Source organism: Nymphalis io, chromosome 2 (assembly GCF_905147045.1).
Source record: "Nymphalis io chromosome 2, ilAglIoxx1.1, whole genome shotgun sequence".
Classification (NCBI taxonomy): domain Eukaryota; kingdom Metazoa; phylum Arthropoda; class Insecta; order Lepidoptera; family Nymphalidae; genus Nymphalis; species Nymphalis io.
Window position 1 is genome coordinate 1,487,854 of NC_065889.1, and position 19,577 is coordinate 1,507,430.

At 30.0% G+C, this 19,577-nt stretch overlaps 2 protein-coding genes across 3 annotated transcripts; both read right to left on the reverse strand.

Moving 5' to 3' along the window:
* Positions 1-1,040: 1,040 nt before the first annotated feature.
* Positions 1,041-14,164, reverse strand: LOC126777606 (uridine-cytidine kinase). 2 transcript variants are annotated; one of them, XM_050500688.1, is made up of 6 exons: positions 13,973-14,156; positions 10,729-10,988; positions 10,256-10,395; positions 8,966-9,063; positions 8,044-8,092; positions 1,041-2,088 (listed from the first exon to the last, which is right to left on the reverse strand). In XM_050500688.1, exons 1-6 carry the CDS (start codon positions 14,066-14,068, stop codon positions 1,946-1,948), a joined length of 786 nt encoding a protein of 261 aa, XP_050356645.1. In that variant the 5' UTR covers positions 14,069-14,156; the 3' UTR covers positions 1,041-1,945. The 2 variants fall into 2 exon arrangements, with proteins under 2 accessions (XP_050356645.1, XP_050356637.1); XM_050500680.1 differs by lacking the exon at positions 1,041-2,088 and adding an exon at positions 2,479-7,435 and having other exon boundaries at positions 13,973-14,164.
* An 832-nt stretch (positions 14,165-14,996) lies between these two features.
* On the reverse strand, positions 14,997-19,496 carry LOC126777364 (bifunctional phosphoribosylaminoimidazole carboxylase/phosphoribosylaminoimidazole succinocarboxamide synthetase). Its single transcript, XM_050500403.1, has 8 exons — positions 19,302-19,496; positions 18,440-18,643; positions 17,189-17,446; positions 16,822-16,947; positions 16,664-16,749; positions 15,989-16,157; positions 15,697-15,914; positions 14,997-15,361 (listed from the first exon to the last, which is right to left on the reverse strand). The coding sequence occupies exons 1-8, from the start codon at positions 19,318-19,320 to the stop codon at positions 15,164-15,166; spliced, it is 1,278 nt and encodes a 425-aa protein (XP_050356360.1). The 5' UTR covers positions 19,321-19,496; the 3' UTR covers positions 14,997-15,163.
* Between the last annotated feature and the right edge of the window lie 81 nt (positions 19,497-19,577).

Here is a 19,577-nt window from a genome sequence, read left to right on the forward strand (position 1 = left end):
AATAGTAGTATTTTAATTTCAAATATATCATATCTATATTGTCTTTATTAATATAAGTATAATTTATTTGTGAATGTTAATATTCATATAAAACATATTTTGGTGCCTACTCTATTGTCACAGACTCTTATCTAAATACCTTAAGAATATTGACAAGTAAGATGTGTAAAGTCAAAAAAGATATATTAATTTGGAGATTGTGCAACGCTGTTAACATTAAATAAAACATTTAATATATACCTTAAGCCAGTAGCAAGTAATAAATATTATATAATAATTAATTAAGTGATTATTGCTATTTTTAGTAACGTTCACTCATATTTACTATTATCAAGTGGGTAATATATCGGAGTTTTCGTCTAGGTAGCGACATTTAAAAAATAAATCGTTTACTTCCTATTCCTAAAATTTTTGATAGTTATACATTAAAATTTTGATTATATTTATATTTTTTGTTTAGACTTATAAATTCAGAAAATAGTTTAATTATTGCATTACTTACTCTAAATAGATTGTTGATTCCTATTTAAAATAATTTGTATTTTTCGATCTAACCAACAACCAAGATAGCGTAATAAAACTAAATTAATTTTATTAAATGGATAATAGTGATTTTAAGTTGTGGTTAGGTGCTGAATTATTCCTAATTATAGATGTTTTTCTTCAGGAGTAATATGAAACATGTCCGCCGTAAGCCTATTGTTATTGTACGTTAGACATTTTTAAAGTTTAGCGTTAATCTGTAAAGCCATCGTCTACTTAGCATTGCTTTGGGACTAATTTTTTCCTATAAGTAAATTGATAGCTAGCTTTTTATAGCAAAAAATATTGTTTGAAATTATTAATAAATTTAAAATTTAGACATCAAAAGATAATAATTAGTCGATAACAAAGCTACATAATATTCTAAGATTTATTAAAAATAAGTACTAAAACCACCTTTATAGTTCAAAGTGACTAGTGTGTTACAAGACGAATTGTTTTTAAATTTTAAAAGTTGATTATATAATGAAATCTCTTCTAAAATAAAATAACATACAATAAAGTTTAGCTGCAAAACAAGAAATCGATTTAAAAATATATTGTTCAGACTAATTAAATAGTAATATATTAATTTAAACATGAAATTCAAATTATAAAAAAATAAATAAAAAAATATCTTGCATTTATATTCTAATTTTTTTTTGTAATTTAGAAGTAGGAAATTCAGAAAGAATTGTCTTTGACAATTTTTGACTTATTGTTTTTGGTTTTAAGTCTGGTTAAAATATATAGTTAATTATAATACATTGTTGCGCTTGGCAATGGCACGCTTAATAGTATTTCTTATCCGTGATAACAGGAGATATTTTAGTTTATGTGAAGACGAAACCTTTATGATATACGAAAAATAAACCATGAAAAGTCAAAACTGACGTCTAAAATACAGGCTCGGCCCATTTCAGACGCCAGTCCTTGTTATTAACCAGAATATAATCATATCAACATTGTCTAAGTATGTTTATTTTCGGTATTAATAAAGAATATTTCATATAATTATTTAAGCTGGATACGTCGTTTAATTTCGTTTGTTAATAAAGCATTGAAAGTGCTTTGTAATGACAACTCGTAAATTTTTCTTCTTAGTATTGGTAATAAAATATGTTAAACATCTACTACTATATTTATTATTTTAAATTACTATATTTAACGTCTTTAAGCACAGTCGCTCTAAAATGTGCATGAATGCTAATCTGGAGATACTTAAAATTTAAAGATGATTAAAAACTACACTTTAGACGCCAAAACCGGGTCAAAAACAAAATAAAACATATAAATTTTACCACTTCTAAAGTATTTTTGAAACAATTTTTCTATTAATAGATAAACTTTGGTTGTTTTAGTTCAAACCAGTCTCTTTTCGTTTCGACTTCAATATTTTTTTTCTTTGAAAACGTCAATTATCTTAATGAGGGCGCCCTCCCTTACCGCTTCGTTGGGGGCTGCTGGGTACGGAGGGCGCGAGAGTCGACAACTGCAACTGCACCTTTTCCGAAGAATTCTTTTTCAAGTATTCTGATATGTGCTGCACAATTAAATCGATGGCGACTGCAAAGTAAAAAAAAAAAACGATGTTAATACAATACAACAAACGAAGGTACGATGTCAATTTTCATATCATATAGAAGGGTTGAAGCTGGCGTATTGGCTAGAAAACTGCTCTTCTAACCGGACTGTATGGGTTCAAATCTCAGTAGTCGATAAAACGAAATATTACAGATAATGGAAATTTGATTTTTATTTTTTAAAGGGTAACTTTTAATGTCAGACCGCATTTTTAATTCGTGGCAACACTTAGGTTACATAAGATAATCGTTATTAGTTTAACACCCTTTAAATTTTATTTATCCCTTAATATTATATTTATATATTTTATTATTTCGATATATCATCGATGTTTCGAGTCAGTAGAATATTAACGAATAAAAAAAACAAGGATCCTTTGCAAACACTTTATTATTGTAAATTGTTGGCTTAAGTTGGCTTATTACAATTGTTGCTTAATCTAAAGTATTACACAACGCAAAATAAGTTTGAATTTTACTCAATACTCTTTCTGATTTGTGCTAACAGATAACGCCCGAATACATTCGATTTGATAACTGAATACATTTTTAATAAAAATTTAAGCAGTCTATGAACATGCTCGTCAAATGATGCATTAATATAAAAAAAAAATGTTTACTATGAACTATTGTAATTGGGCAAATTATATTTTGTCTATATATATATATATATATATAGTTAATGTAATGTATTAATGACGGTATTCGTAACAATATCAACTTTACACTAAAACTTAATTATTTCTATTTAAATAATAAAATAAAATATTTGGGCATGTTAAACATTTTTTCAATAATTTATTCGAGTATTGTATTCGTTCAGAAACAAATTAGCTTAGCTTTTGGTATTACGTTTAATTTTTAGTTTTATTTACCCCATTCGGCAATAGTTCATTTATTTAAGTTTCTTTTAGATTATATATTATTCATATTTGTATTATTTCTACCAGGTTTATTATGGTCACAAGGGTTCTAAAGTAAAGAAAAAGAATACTACAATTTAGTACATTATAACAAAAAGTAAGAATAGCATCGTATATACATGTATACATCGTGAATGACCGATTGTATATCATTTTAATGTAATAAATTTTAACATTCAAAGCATTGCTGTAAAAATATTCATATTAATGTATTTTATTTTTTATTTATAATGCCTTAGTGTTTATATATGTAATAGTGTCTTAAATTACAATATTAGAATACTTCTTTATAAGGTTTTTTTATTTTTATTTAACGGTTTTTTATTTTCACAAAATTTTATCACATACGTTTTTATCGGAATTCGGATGGAGATCGCATAGATTACTAAATAGGTTCTTTGTAATGTGTCAATGAAAACATTATAATTAAAAATGTATATTAATAGACATACTGTAATATAAACAATACAATTCCTTATAATGAGATTTCATTATTAAAACACATTTTGTAGTTGGCTGTATAAATTGATGCTTTTACGAAAAATACAAAATCGTTTATGAAATGTTTATAATTGAAAACCGAAAATTATAAAAAAAATAACGAAATAACCATAGTTAATAATGGAGAATGAATAAAACTTGGATATTATTATAGAATCACAAACAACATTCGAAATTTTTTTCCCAAATACATTATGAATTTAAAAATTTTGTGCTATTCTTTGAGAAATGTATAAATGCACTTCAGAAAACTAATAAACATAAAACTTCTAATAATAATACACTCCAATACAACTTTGGAAGACCTATATGAAATATATAAATGCATATATAATACCAATAATGCATATTGGAATTATTTCATTAAATTTATTATACAGGAGTCCCGATTGTCCGAATATTCGCTAAATCCGGCCAGAATAAATATAAATATTAAAAAAAAACAAACGTAAATATATAAAATGAATATTATTGGTGTGTCCGGTAAGCGTTCTTTTACCGTTTATCCGTCTAAGTTAAATCTTTGTTCAGTTATGGTTGACAAAGTAACAAAAATTTGTGTCATCGACATAATTTTAAAACGATTTGCAAAATAAGGTGAACACTTTTTGTGCATTTCACTTTGTTACTGTTTAAACGGAGTCCGAAACCATGCAGTCGGATAAACGGGACTACTGTTTCGATAAATCAATTTTTAATTAAAAAAACGACGACGAATAAATGATAAATTTTAAATTTTAGCGTTGAATCTATTTCGTACTAGTTGTTTATTACATTACTGAACACCTTTCCTTACTCTACGATTTGTATCAGCCTTATAATTATGTAACGGTATAATTATATCACACTAACTAACGAATAATACAATGGAAAAAAAAAACGAATACACATTTGAAACGTTCAAAATAATAGTCATAGTATACAACAGTAGTTGTAGTAGAAGTAAGTAGAAGTTCACTCACAATTCGATATTTGAATAGCATATGTAGTTTCACGGCTTAACGAACCGTAAGTGTTCATAGTGTTACTATTAATAATAATTATTCCGGTTTCAAATAAATTATTTTATCAAAGTTTCTTAGATAAAAAACATAAGTTTAACCGTATTAATACTTAATAATAATAATAAATTACAAAGTATTTTCTCGAACATTAATTCTATCCCATTCCTAAAAAAATAACCAGCGGGCCTAGACAAAGTCACATAGCGATTGACGACTTCCTTTGTAGAACGGCCTAAATGTATAGACAGACATTCGATTTATCAGATGATCAAACATTAACGTATTATTATTGTGATTTAAATAATATAGACGAAAGCAAAGTTCAAAGTCACCCGACAAAATTGTCAATTGCTCTTTGTCTAGACACCGCCTCCCCCCCCCCACCTTATAATAAAATTGTATTAAAATGGAACACTTTTATTAGCAATCAGTCACAACAATTAATTGTTATAACTTCAATAATAATTAAAAATGTGAAAATGTAAACAAGCTTTTATTTATTGGAGAGACAATTATTTGAAATGATCAAACCGAAATATGATTTCAAGGATGCGTATACAAGGCATACATTACACTATTTTGTATTTTTAACGGCGCTGTTTCTGCTGTACACAAGATCTAAACTAATTTGTCAGAACTAAAATTATTGCCATTCCTCTCTTGCTCCACACACAAGAGAGAAATAGCAATATTATTTCATTGAAATTATTTGATTAATTGAACTGTATTACTGTCTACAAAATAGTGACAGGTGGTTACTTGTTGTTAGGGCTTTGTGCAAACCCGTCTTTCTTCATATCATTATTATTATCATTATTTCTCATCACATATTCTACCGTCAAGCAGCAGTACTTAGTATTGTTGTTTTCCAGTTCGAAGGAACACGGACATAACCTCAAAGTTGGTGGGGCATTGTCACTTTAATGAACGATTAACATTTCTTACAGCGCCTATGTCTGCGCGGTGGTGACCATTAACCATCAGATAGCCCATTTGTCCTTCCAAAAAAAATTTGTTTTTCCAAAAGTATAGAGAAAATTTCCATTTAACTATTGAATACTGCTATAGTTTTGCGAGCATTCCTGCCATTTTTGCCTTCCGCATTCCGGTCATTAGTTGCACGAAAGCTATATAAAAAATTCTCATGAAATCAAATTTTATTTTTGTTATAATCTAGTTTAGACATTGTGTATTACAGAATATAAGTTCCAATTACATTTTACATACATTTATTAAAAAATAGTTATTTTATAGCGTTTGACTTTTATTTAGATGTCATTCTTTTGTATTATAATACAATATATGTATTAAACATTTAATTATTGAGTTGAGAACATTTGAAAGCTTGCTTCCATATTATTTGTTTACATCAAATTATTTATAGTCTATGACTATATACAAACAAATACACATTTGTCTATGGAATTAATAATCTTTTAATATAGCTGTTATATTTATTTAGTGTTTTGTGTTTAAACATTTGTGCAAAATGGATACTTATTAATTTTGTTAAGACTGTGCCAGACCTTTGATAGTATTTGGAGCATTCAAAATAATAGGTTTTTTTTGTAGCATCCAACATTAGGTTATCTTCAAAGATCACAAATGAATAATATGTATTTACCATTTTTCATCACTTGAAATTAATATATGTTGTTAGTAATGAGAAATGTTTATTTCAAATTAAGAAATGTAAAAATATTGTAAATGCATTCGACCGAAAATAGTTAATATAAATTAAAAAAAAAAAACAAACACCATTTAGTTAATATGGTCAATGAAGAATGATTATTCAATTCGTGTCAATTTATAAATAATTTTGCCATTTTTACACAGTTTATGACTGACCATTCAAGGTACAATATTTACAATTATCATTGGCTTACACATAAACAAACTCAGCCTTATAAATAAACATTGTGTAGTGAAGGTTTAGTTAAATACTGGATTCTCTTTCTATCATCATTGATTTTACATTCGAAAGAAGAAGACACAGGATTATTTAAGTAACCACTCTAAACAACATTTATATATAAAGCCATTCATACTCATCATCTCATACATAAGTTTGCTTCATACAATAAGTACTGATTACTTCTGCTGTACTAGAAACAATATTTACCCGTTTTTAATATATCGTTTCTTTTGTTGAATGAAATTATATTAATTGATTTATTTAAATTATTTTTGGAAAATCAAATAGTTTTGAATCATAGAACAAAAGTTGCTTATGATGTTTGAATAGTAAAAGTCCTGAGAGGTTATGCCTATTATATTAATAACTTTGTATATATTTAAAAAAAAAATATGCGTTATATCTATTATAGATATTTATAAGTCCCGCATTACACACACTTCATTATAAAATTAACATAAATACAAAAAAGAAATTACATCAGTTAAAATTTAATACCTATAATATACATATAAAAAAAATGTAACAAATATATTTTTTGAGAATATTATTATGCTAACATTTTTTATATTAAATTTACATACTTATTAAATTAAAACAAATTAATACTATATATTTACTTATAATTATTTTGAATACCCGAATGGTCAATCATACGTACCGATCAGAGTAGAAATGATTTTGGCTTTAAACTTAAATATGTATTTACCATTGTAAATAACACATATACACATTATATTATCCATTAAAAAAGAATCATTGTGTTAGACAAAATACCCCCACAGTCAATTTTGGATATTTTTCTGCTGATTGTCAAATATTTAATCAATTTACATCAAGACTATCGACTCAGAGTATCTTCAGAACTGCCGGACATCCTCCTTCCATTCGCTTCATCCACCTCCAAGTGTCCATTACACCCGTTTAACTCGGGACGCTTCTTATACATAATATCCCATATATGATGCACGATAAGATCAATAGCCACTGCAACAACGGAAAACCGACTTTAAAGTGTTATTCATCAAGTCGAAATTAGATTAGCAGCTACATAAGAGCATAGCCGCTGCAAGAAGGGATTTTTTTTTAAGAATGACTTTACACGCTTATTGCAGTGGCTATGACCTTAAATTAAACTTACCTCTTTAAACAAACATTTATAATCTGTACACCGATTAAACAAATATTGTCACTTCTCTTTCATTGACAGGATACATTATGATATAAATGTTATCAAATGATTTTAACGTAAAGTACATATAAATATATGTGTATATGAAAGACGTATATATATTCACTAATTTCGACACTGAGTTTGAGACCTTACTGTATATAATCTGTTGAAAGTTTTTATCTGTGTTTAGATTAACGATCAGCATAAAAAAAAAACGTAACTACGAATTAGGGTATTTTGAATAGGACGCAAAGAGGAAGATGCTTTGATACACTATTAAGCAGGAACAAGCTTTTTATAACAAAAATGAAATAATATATTAACGCCTTCAACATATATAAATAAATAATAGTACATTAAACAACACCAAAAACTATGTTATAACTATATAAATCAAACAAAAAAATACTAAAAAACTCACCAAAATTATCAGCACCGCGAGGAATGATGACATCAGCAAATTTCTTTGTCTGCAAGAGGATAATAAATGTACCAATGTCAATTACTTTAAAAGCCAATCTGAGTTATTATTATGTTTTAATATTTTAAATGCGAATGTAACTCTTTTGATCTGTGTCTCACGGCTAAACCACTGCACCGATTTTGATGAAATTCGGTATGAAGCAAGCTTGAACCCCAAGGGAAGGCTACCTACCTACTCTTTATACCTACGAACTGCGTCTTCAAAACACGCAGGCGCATACTGGTATAATATAAAAGCAATAGATCCATTAGGACCCTTGATTTCTTATCACTATTATAAAAATATAGGTATATATTTTAAGTAATACAAAAAGAGTAACTGAAACCTAAATTCTATATTTATCCACTTTGTTGTAACTCGTCTCGAGGTGGCGCTGCAACGCATAAAATGATGTAAATTTATAACTTATATTTCACATGACCGTACATCGTACCTCTTTAGTTCGCTTCTAACCAATCTTGGGCAAAATATAATCAAATTAATGATTAAAGATTACGATTACAATGTGTAATCATCAAACACGATCTCAGATTAACGAAACTAACTAAAATGTAATTATATTCGGCGATTGATGACAACTAATCTTTAATCGTATTCATGTAAAGATTACATGTAAACGTTAATTTTGATTACAGCAAACAATAGTTATCAAGATTACATGTAATTATAATTAATGTAAACATAATATGTTTCAATCAGATTACAAAAGTTGTTGATTGACGCCCAACTCTGGTTCTAATTATGGTAGCGTACGAGAGTTTTTATTCCGTAGTTTAAATCCGTAGTCGAGTATCTTACATGCAGATCTAAGTATCATGTTAAAAATGTATAATAGACATTGTCATGATATATAACTTACCGGAAGACAGAACTCCTCGAAGGCCGGCTTGACGAAGTTCATATATTGGTTGAGAACTTGTTCAAGGTCACGACCGCGCTCCATGATGTCACGGGGCACTGGAATTACGAAAACATTAATGTTCCATTATAATCTTTCAATGAGCAAAGCGAACTATTGTTTGTTTAAGACCAATACGTGCAAAGAGCTTCAATATTGGCTTGTCATTATATTAGGCTACTTTCGCGCCCACAGCTTCTCAGCGTGAGGTCAGTTGTTGGTAGATTATATGTTATTTTTTGTGCCCTTAACAATGAGTATGTAAAATTTGATTTGTTAAAACGTGAAAGCGTAATAAATAAGCAAACTCGCTTTTGCATTTTACAATATTAGTTCGGATACAATATAATCATGGTACATAGTTTTATTTCGCATGACCGTCCACCATGTACAAACGCTAATGTGGCTAACTGATAAGGCAACGCATTATAATCTGGATTCATATCCGAGAGAGTCCGGATATAAATACCAGGACCCAGATCCAAGGCGGACCAATAAAAATATTAGGTTTTACTTATAGAAAATCCTCAGAAGAAGCCAAAAAAAGTTTTTATGTAGGCGGGCGGGCAAATGGGTCACCTGTCGGTAAGTGGTCACCACTACTCTTAGACAATGGCGATGCAAGAATTATCAACCATTCCTTACATCACCAATGGGCCACTAACCTTGGGAACTAAAATGTTATGTCCCTCATGTCTGTGGTTACACTGGCTCACTCACCCTTCAAACCGGAACGCAACAATACTAAGTATTGCTTTTTAGCGGGAGAATATCTGATTAGTGGGTGATATCCACCCAGACCACCTGGTAGGACTTTGTGCAAGCCCGTCTGATATCCACACCCATCGTATTATGAAAATGAGGAAAGAGACACTGTCTATTTTTTCCTATTTATATTCATAAGGATATGGAGAGTTAATGGTTTTTTTTATAAATTAACCTGTTGATACAGATATTTTAAGGAAATTCGAAGCGTAGATATAAATACTCTTTTTATTAATGTACTTGACTTCAGATGTGTTGTCCATGCCTTTGGGGTTTCCTTCTATTCTTTTCAAAATAAATTTATTTTCAATCTACCTGCATATTTCAATTTCCAAGTAGCATCAATAACAAAATCGTGGCTTTAAAACAAAAAAAAATCTTATTCAGCTATAGATATATACATTATTTTGTAAATAAATATTTGTAAATTGTTATTGTTTTAAAACATCTAAATCAGCCGTTTATGAAGCTTATTTCATCACTTACCTCGTCTTGCAAGCCTGGTGTCCGAATCAGTGTCAACGAATAGCTTCATGTGGAAAAGTTCCCTGACTTCCGGAAAGTAGAACACCAGGATTCCTTCGATAAGTACCACATCCGCTGGGTAAATGGTATGTGAACGATGGCTGTTGAAGAAAAAATATTAATATAAGAGCACATATATGGCCCTGAAATGGGATCAGGAAAAGGCATGGCGATTATTCCACGACGCTAATGCTACCAGGATTTTCATGTGACACATGCAAGTTTCCTCGCGATATTTTCATACACCGCCGAGCATGAGATAAAATAAAAACACTAATTGATATAAAAATTCAGTGACGCTAACCCTGATAACTCGTAATCTTCGACTACAGTTCACCATTGACCATTGGGTCACTTTGGCTTTTACAAATTAAATATATATCTATACCTCCTATGTAAAAACATCTTAAAATATATTTAAATAGATTATTAACCTTATAGAATTTGAAATGTAGTCATATTCAGGTACTTCAACTTTCTTTCCAGCGAGTATGTCTTTCAGTATTGACAAAAGCTTTTTGTCGTCAAATGCATCCGGGTGATCGAAGTTGAACTGTCCACGTTCAGCTCTCAGCCTCTCTGATGGCTTTAGTGTTCTGTAGAAGGAGTCCTGGCTGATGCAGACTACTCGCCTCTCAGTCTGTTCTTTTTGCTGTTGTCCAAGCTTCTCCATGATTCTTTGGCATACTGTTGACTAGATGTTAAAAAAGTTTAATAAAAAATGATAATATTTACTATGAGAATTTTTGAATGATGTCCTCCTGACTGATATCGGCCACGGCGATTATTCTCAAAAGAGAGTAGCCAACTTCATAGAACATATATAAAGCAAATGTGCACTCCTTATACTCTCACTCTCATACTTTGGGACGACAAATTCGTCACGACCGGAAACAGTTCTAAACACAATTCACAAGACAAACAGCATTATATACTTTCCGAGGCAAGGGACTATACACACTTCCACTCCAGACTCCAGGCTGCTACTGAGAATTTTTCGACAGAAAAAGCCACTATCTTACTATCGGCCCGACTCGGGGTTTGAACCCAAGCCTTTGAGATCTGTGACATTATAAGCTATTTAATAAACCAATGAGACAGAATAATGAAGTAACTGCCAAGTGGCCTATGTTACTGTTGGTAGACCCCCGTAACTTCATTTCTTAATATATATTGTCTAATGGCCCGAACTTTAGAACTTTCATATTATGTAGCATTTATAGGCAAAATTTTCCATTGCCATTAAGTATCATATGTAAATTCTAATCACAAAATTCAATTCAATTGTTTTGTTAAAAAGAGGCACTTTACTGTCACCTTAACTATTCCCAAATTAGAGTTTTTTCTTTTTATAGTATAGGCAGGCGGACGAGCATATGGTCCACCTGATGGTAAGGGTCATCAACGCCCATAGACATTGGCATTGTAAGAAATGTTAACCATCACTTACTTCGCCAATGTACCACCAACGTGAGAACTAAGATGTTACGTCCCATGTACCTGTAATTACACTGGCTCACTCACCCTTCAAACCTGAACACAAAAATACCAAGTGTTTTGCGGTAGCATACATATGTATTGCAAACAAATTTAATTGTTAATGTACTATAATAACATGCCTCTGTCATTAATAAATAACTATACCCTATTCAGTTGATTATTCACATTGTGACATCTGCCTCATGATAATACTATTCCGGATTACATAAAACTTATCCTTAAAGTACATCATAAAATAATACGTAAGCTGTCTAATCTTATTTATGACTTATTACATACATAATATGGTAAATGTAACAGTTTTTTTAATAATAAAATATATAAATGAAAAGTATATATACATATATATAGGTATTTGCGATTATGTAGATATAAATATATTTTAATATGATTTTTTCTTTGAAAATTAATCAACGAAACTAAATTATCAAGCTTTACTTACTTTAACTTAAATACATATTTATTATTCATAGTCTTTCGACATGGGACATTAGTCGTCGGAATGAGGAGTCTTTGTCTAAATTCTTGCAATATTGAAATCTTTTTCCCAATAGAATAGTATTACTCGTATAGTAAGGACTATATACTTATTTTTTTATGATTATTTTTTTTTCCAATATTTTAAAATGGTCAGTCTAAATATTTATTAAACATAGAATTTATGCATATACACTCCTACATAATTGACACAAGTGAATAATCTTTAAAAAGCAGCAAAATTGAAATAAAATTTACATACACATTATTGTAATTGTCAACAAAACAAATTGACAAAAAAAAATTGTCAAAAAAAAAATTCTATTCAAACAAACAAAAAAAAAAATTCCTTCAACAGCAAAACACCGATAAACGATACTTCATACAAATTAAAGTATCAATAATCATTGACGATCATAACATTTCATAGCCACATTCACTAGTTTTATCTACTGAAAATTGAATAACTAAATGGACAGCATCTACTATTATAATCTAATCTAATTCAATTCATCTAATTCACTAAAACCATATCAACGATCTATATAGTATAGTTATGTATATATGTGGACGTAATAGTATATATTACAATACATCTTACTACTCTATACATTATATATATATCTCTCTATACATATACTGGTGGAAGAGCTTTGTGCAAGCTCGTCTGGGTATGTACCACCAACTCATCAGATATTCTACTGCAAAACCGCAGTACTTGGTATTGTTGTGTTCCAGTTTGAAGGGTGAGTGAGCCAGTGTAATTACAGGCACAAGGGACATAACATCTTAGTTCCCAAGGTTGGTGGCGCATTGGTGATGTAAGCGATGGTTAACATTTCTTACAATGCCAATGTCTATGGGCGTTGGCGACCACTTACCATCAGGTGGCTCGTATGCCTTCCTATTCTATAAAAAAAACATCTACTTATAGCCAAATGACTGGATACTCCTAAAAATTAAACTGTTTATACCAAAAAGTAGATGAGTTAGTGTATGTTACTTATAAAATTATTCAATATGTTCCAAATTTCATTTGTGATATATAAATAACGTAAAAAAAAAATTATTTGCAAATCTAATATACATTGGTTAATTAAGTCAATATTAAATAAAAATTGTATTAAATAATATTAAATTAAAAAACAAAGTTTAAGTTTTGTAATTTACCATCCATGATTTGAATAACGGAAGTAAGACATAAATAGAAAATTTAATTAGTAAATTCTTGTTGACAGAAACATTGTACTAATTAATTATGAACAGAATGTGATAACAATAAATACTCTATAATTTAACGAACATTTACTATCAATAACAAATTAATTTGGAAAATTTTACTAAGATGACACACTGAAATAAGATTAATTAATATTATTAATATAATTGATGTTGACTACTTATTATTGTAATATAGACCCGAATTGCAAATATTTCATTATCTCGGAATAAAAACAAGCAATATTCTTTAGAATCGTCTTATTATATTAGCGGATGTTTATTTGTTAACAATGTGTGTGATGAGAGGTTAGTACACATTCCCTGTATCGACACTCGCATGTCTAATAATAACCGTGAAAATTGTGATGTTGTGCGTTATGGTAAATTAAACGTATCCAATTTTGATGTACTGCGTTGCATAACCACTATGTCATAAAATAAACGACGCAAAAATCAATAAAATTGCCTGTGATGACTAACCTTTCCACTAGCTGTACCGCCTGCTACTCCTATTAGGAACGGTGTTTTGCTCTCAAAGCCATTGCTAGTTGTATGATCTGCTGGTTTCTCACTCATTTTATGGGTATAAATGTATTTTCTAGATATTCTTACACCTAAAATACCACAATTCACTGCAACACGACCCTTTTGAAGGATCTGTGACAGTGACATTTCTACGGAATGTTGCATGCGAGTGGGGCTTAAAATTAAAAATATATTAAATTTTAGTTTTATAACAGATAAATTAACTGTGAAATCAATTCATTATTCAAATTATCAAAGTACTGTCAAATGAAATTTGGGGGTATGATCCAGTAGGAGTATAAAGATTAAGTACATATATTAATCAATTAATTTGATTAAGCACTTGAAATAAACAATGCATTTTTTACGTATATTAATAATTTTTCGAGACCATTTTATTTAGTATACTTCAGAAGTAAGAACACCCTCGATGCTTTCTGTCAAAATATAAATAACATATATATATAAATAACATATGACATTATCATATAAGTATATCACACACCACTGTTTGATAGTAAATATAATATTTTAATGGATTAGAAGTGCACGATACAGATTTAGGATATTTTTAATTATACAAATGGACAATTATATATGTAAACTTCACGCGAATGACAACTACAACACGTTGATGAAAATAAAACAATTAGGCAATTGAATCTAAATTAAAGTGATTTTTCGAAAATTTAAACAGCTACACACAAATAAAATGTACATACATACAAGCATACGTGGGAAAAAAGTAATCAGATTAATTTTTAACGATTATGATTACAATGTGTAATCAACATAATGACAACGTTAATCTGTAATCGATCACGATTACAGATTAACTTTTATTGGTTCATAACAGGGCGCGCGGGGATGCTTTGGGGCACTTACTCGACTCATTAATTATCTTTATTTTTTCGATTACTTTTGTTATACCTTGCACAGCATGAGAACAAGAAGTTTTTTTTTCAAATAAATTACAGAATCATTTATAACATTTATTTGAATATTCGATGAAATGTTACTTAAAATTATAGTTATTGTGGCTCTCTAGATACAGATTTTCGTATAATTTTAACACGGTACTCCACTGTCTCCTAATAACAATACTGAGCGAGACACATCAGTAAAACATATTGAAATTGAACAAATTTAAACATTAAGATTTCTCAACTTCTTATCAGCAACTCTAAGGGCTGCAGCCATATCCAGTTGCTTGACTCTAAGACGTGCCCACACGAGATAATCTTGTAAGCCGATAATTTGTGCAGCCATCAGAGCTGCGCTGTCTGGGTAGATGACTGTCGCACAACCCAAGCCGGATGGTACCGAGAGAGATGACCAGATATCCTAAAATCAGAAGTTAAGTTTTTGCTAAAAATCAAATTTACACTATATTCAAGCAAATAGTTCTATTCTACAAGACAAATATAAAGCAACCACTGGTTCAGAATATAGATTCCATCGAGAAGAACCAGAAAGCACCTCAGTAGTTACTTTTTTCGATCAATTATTTATATATTTATTAAATACACAAATATCTATTATTTGTATATTTAATAAATTTATAAATTCTACTTTACGCTTTCAATACTTATGTGTTACAGAATTATTTTCATTTTAGTTGTATGATACCAGATCAATATCTTTGGTAATAGGTTTACTTAACCATATGTTAATCTAACCTGAACAAGTTTATCTGAAGGCGGAGGGCAGTTGATAACAGGATATGAAGTGTTGCCAGACAGTACTGGCCCTAAGCCGTTTGATCTTCCAGCCACAGCTATAAAGACCAGAGCCCCGTGCGTGTCTTCGTAGTGCTGCATGATACGAAGGGTTTCTTCAGTTGCTTTATGAGCTGAAGTGACGCGGAGATCAACGTTTAAGCCCAGTTCTCGTGCAGCTGTAAGAATAAGTGTCCATTATGTAATATGATAATTTTATATTTTTGAATAAAGTATCTTTGAAGAAAAAAACCTTTAGCTATCTTTTGGCAATGTTCCTGATCAGCTGGGGAGCCCATGAACACGACAACTTTGTGGTGTACATTCGGCTTCAAGTGGTCCAATTGATCCTTTACCCAGGCGAAGTTACGTTTTACTGTATCAAGATCGGCTGCTGTTACGTTTGCTAAATTTCTGTACACCTAAAGATAAGAAAATATTGTGATTAATTGATCTTAAACATAGCGTAACCATTCCAATTCTCAATCAATATTAATCAAATATAGATAAGATATTTAAAATGCTAAATTCCAATTAAAAAAAAACCAAACAGATATAAATCTAGATTTATCAGATTTTAAGCTCGTAGACTTTATATACATTTTTTTCTGATTTGGCAACAATTAGACGATTATTTTAACTATAATAATAATAATATAACTTAACGGTTTATAATTTACTAAAATTACAAATTCCGGATTATGTTTGTATTTTAATAGCATTCATATCAAAATAATAAACGTACCGTAATGTAAAATATACTTTAAGTTTTAATTATAAACGTTGTTGAGTGGACGTTTAGTTAAACACTGATTTCCCTGTCTTTCATCAATGATTTGACATTCGAATGAGGCACAGTATTGTTAAGCTAATAGTCTCATAAACAACATGTATAGGTAAAGCGTAAGATAATATATTAATGAAATACCTGTTTATCAACCATCAGTCTCTTATCGCCAGAAGGCCACAACCTCCAGGAATCGGAATCAATGACGTCAGCTAAAAGAATATTACCTAAAAAGAAAGAAGGATGTAAGTCCAGTGTATTCTTCAAGAAAATAATGCAAGCTGTTATTGCGATATTACCGTTAGTATCGACTCCAAATTCAATCTTCATATCAATAAGAGCACAATCTCTCAACGCCCATGCCTTTTCTAAAATCTCGAAGACCAAAATTGTGACTTTACGCATGTAGTCCACTTCATCTTGACCTGTAGAAGAAAAGATTAATTTTTAATGAAAACACTATTTTATGATTCAAATATATATGTATAATATATCATATAATTATATAGTTTATCCGTAGAGCATATTCATTGTGAAAATTAAGCTCTTGAAATAACTTCTAAGCGTTTGCTAGGATATTCTAACAACGTAATGCAACGAAGATAAGTTTGGGTGAAATAGAAGTCTATATCTTAATATTATGTATACGGCTTAATAGAAACTTACCAATAAGTAGCCCATTAATTTTAAAGTTCGCGGAGACAATCTGCTCTTCCGACCATTGAGGGTCGTGGTTCGCATCATCTTTGAAGAAGGTCTCCTGTTTTGGTGGAGTGAACCGGAATCCCTCAGGTACGCCAGGATTGCGTTTCAAGAACGAACCAGTTGCCAAACGCCTTGTGACCCACTCGATAGGAACCATATCGCATTTCTTAGAAATAAAAGCAGTAGGCGAAGCGATTTTTACGAAGGCGGTTTTAATACCTAAAATGAATATTAGATTAAATTATTTAGGCATATTTAAGAGCTACCAATTATTTTAGGCAAAAAATTGGAGAATTAAAAAAAAAGGTTTTTTGACTGAACTATGCATAGTGTTTTGCACACCGAGATATTGCTATCCAATTCTAATATAATATAATAAATAAATAAGTAAATAGACCCTTTATATTTAGATATTACGTTTTTTATAGAATAGGTATAGAGGATGAGCAAATGAGCAAGTGGTCACCAACGCCCATAGGCATAGGCATTGTAAGAAATTTTAACTTACTAATATTTTAAGTACAAAAATCTATGTTTCGATGGTCGCTGAAACGATTGGACGACTTTTTGCATAGAAGTTAATTATGCCGAAGAAAAAATTCATCAGCTTTTTTAAAATTTATATTCAATAAAAAAAAATGCTAAATTTTAAATAAGCAATGCAGGCAGTAAATAGCTAGTTGTAACCTTCTGCCCCAGTTATCAAAATTAATCAATTATAATACATCGGTACTTCGAAAAATAAGACGATAAACAATTTTAATCAAAAAGGTCATTATCATTTGTGACTGTGTTGTGACCGGGACTATTGACATAGCGATTTGGTATCTGTATTTTAAAAATGAAGTAATACCACACAATTGTTTCATAATAATGACGTGCATAAGATTATCACGTTTTATTTTACTTTAGGGTCATGAAAGTCAACAAAATTATCTGTAGTAAAATACACCATACGTTTTTCATAATTTAGGGTTGTCAGATACAGAAATATTAATATTTTATATTTTTTCCGGCAAGCAATTCTATCGTTTCAACAATGTATTTTTCATGAATAAAATCAAAATTATTTTAACCTTTCAATTTAAGCCAAAAAAACATATTAAAATTAAATAGCTATATATATTTTTTTAATAAGTTATATATTGGTATCGCTTAGGTTGTTTATTTTATAATTTAATTGCTGCAAGACTGCTATAATTTCGGACTTACCAGTAGCCTTGAGTATTTCGAAGACTTTAGCGTTAGTTTGGTTTGATATGGCAGCTTTGCCCTCCATGTCGTGAGCTTTAACGCCATCGCCAGCAGTGATTCTGTCCTTGTTGAGCAGAAGGCAGTGATCGGGAACTTCGGGGAGGTCGAAGACTTGCTTGGTTTTGCCCTCGATTATGAGATTGCCGAGTTTATAGCCACCAACTGGAAAAGATAAAATATACTCATTTACAACAGTTAAAAAAAGAAATTATGTTCATAGGTCTTATGTAAGATTTAAAAAATATTATACCTACCTACCCATTTTTAACTTAATAAAAGGAAATATTTTATAGCCTTAATATAACAATAATATGTATGTGTGTCTACCCTGTCTTTAAATTTTCATTAAGAATATCATATTATAATTATATCGTCACATTTTCCACTTTTTATAATCATATTTATTTTTATTTTTTGCTAATACATCAATGAAAATTATAAACAACAGAAAATAAATTAAAGTATATCCCACCAATCCAAAATATGGCGTGTTGGTTTAAATTCAGCAAACTAATTTCAGTTAGTAGGAGTCAGTAGTTTATCATTTATCAAGGTCTCATGATAATATAATTATTGCATCAGCAATATTATAAAAACACTACATACATACAAGAAATAAAGTATATAATATTTATTAATTATAATTTATTACAAGGTGCTAAATAAAAAAAAACTCGCGCAAAAAATACTTGCAAAGAAAATGCTGTTGCCAGTCACATCAATTTAAAAACACTTGACGTTTGCAGTTAACTTTGACGAACACTAGTCAATACAATTTAGTCGGATTATCTATAAAGCTCGCAATGTGACAAAAACTTACCTTCTTTTGGGGTAGACATTTTCTTTATTGATTTGTTAGTTTTGGTTATGAAGCGGGTTGACGGTAGAGAAGAGAATGCGCGTCAGGTCTGTTGTAAAGCCGGTGCCTTTTATAAAGTTTTATCCAGCATCAGAAATAACACCACGTGCTTGTCTACGCACTAGTTTGACGGCTGAGATCTGACCACTTTTGATAACAAGTTAATATAGCGTATACGCGCGGTTTTGATCTTTAGTTTAATCAAAAAAATATATACATTTATATTCGAGTTTAAAT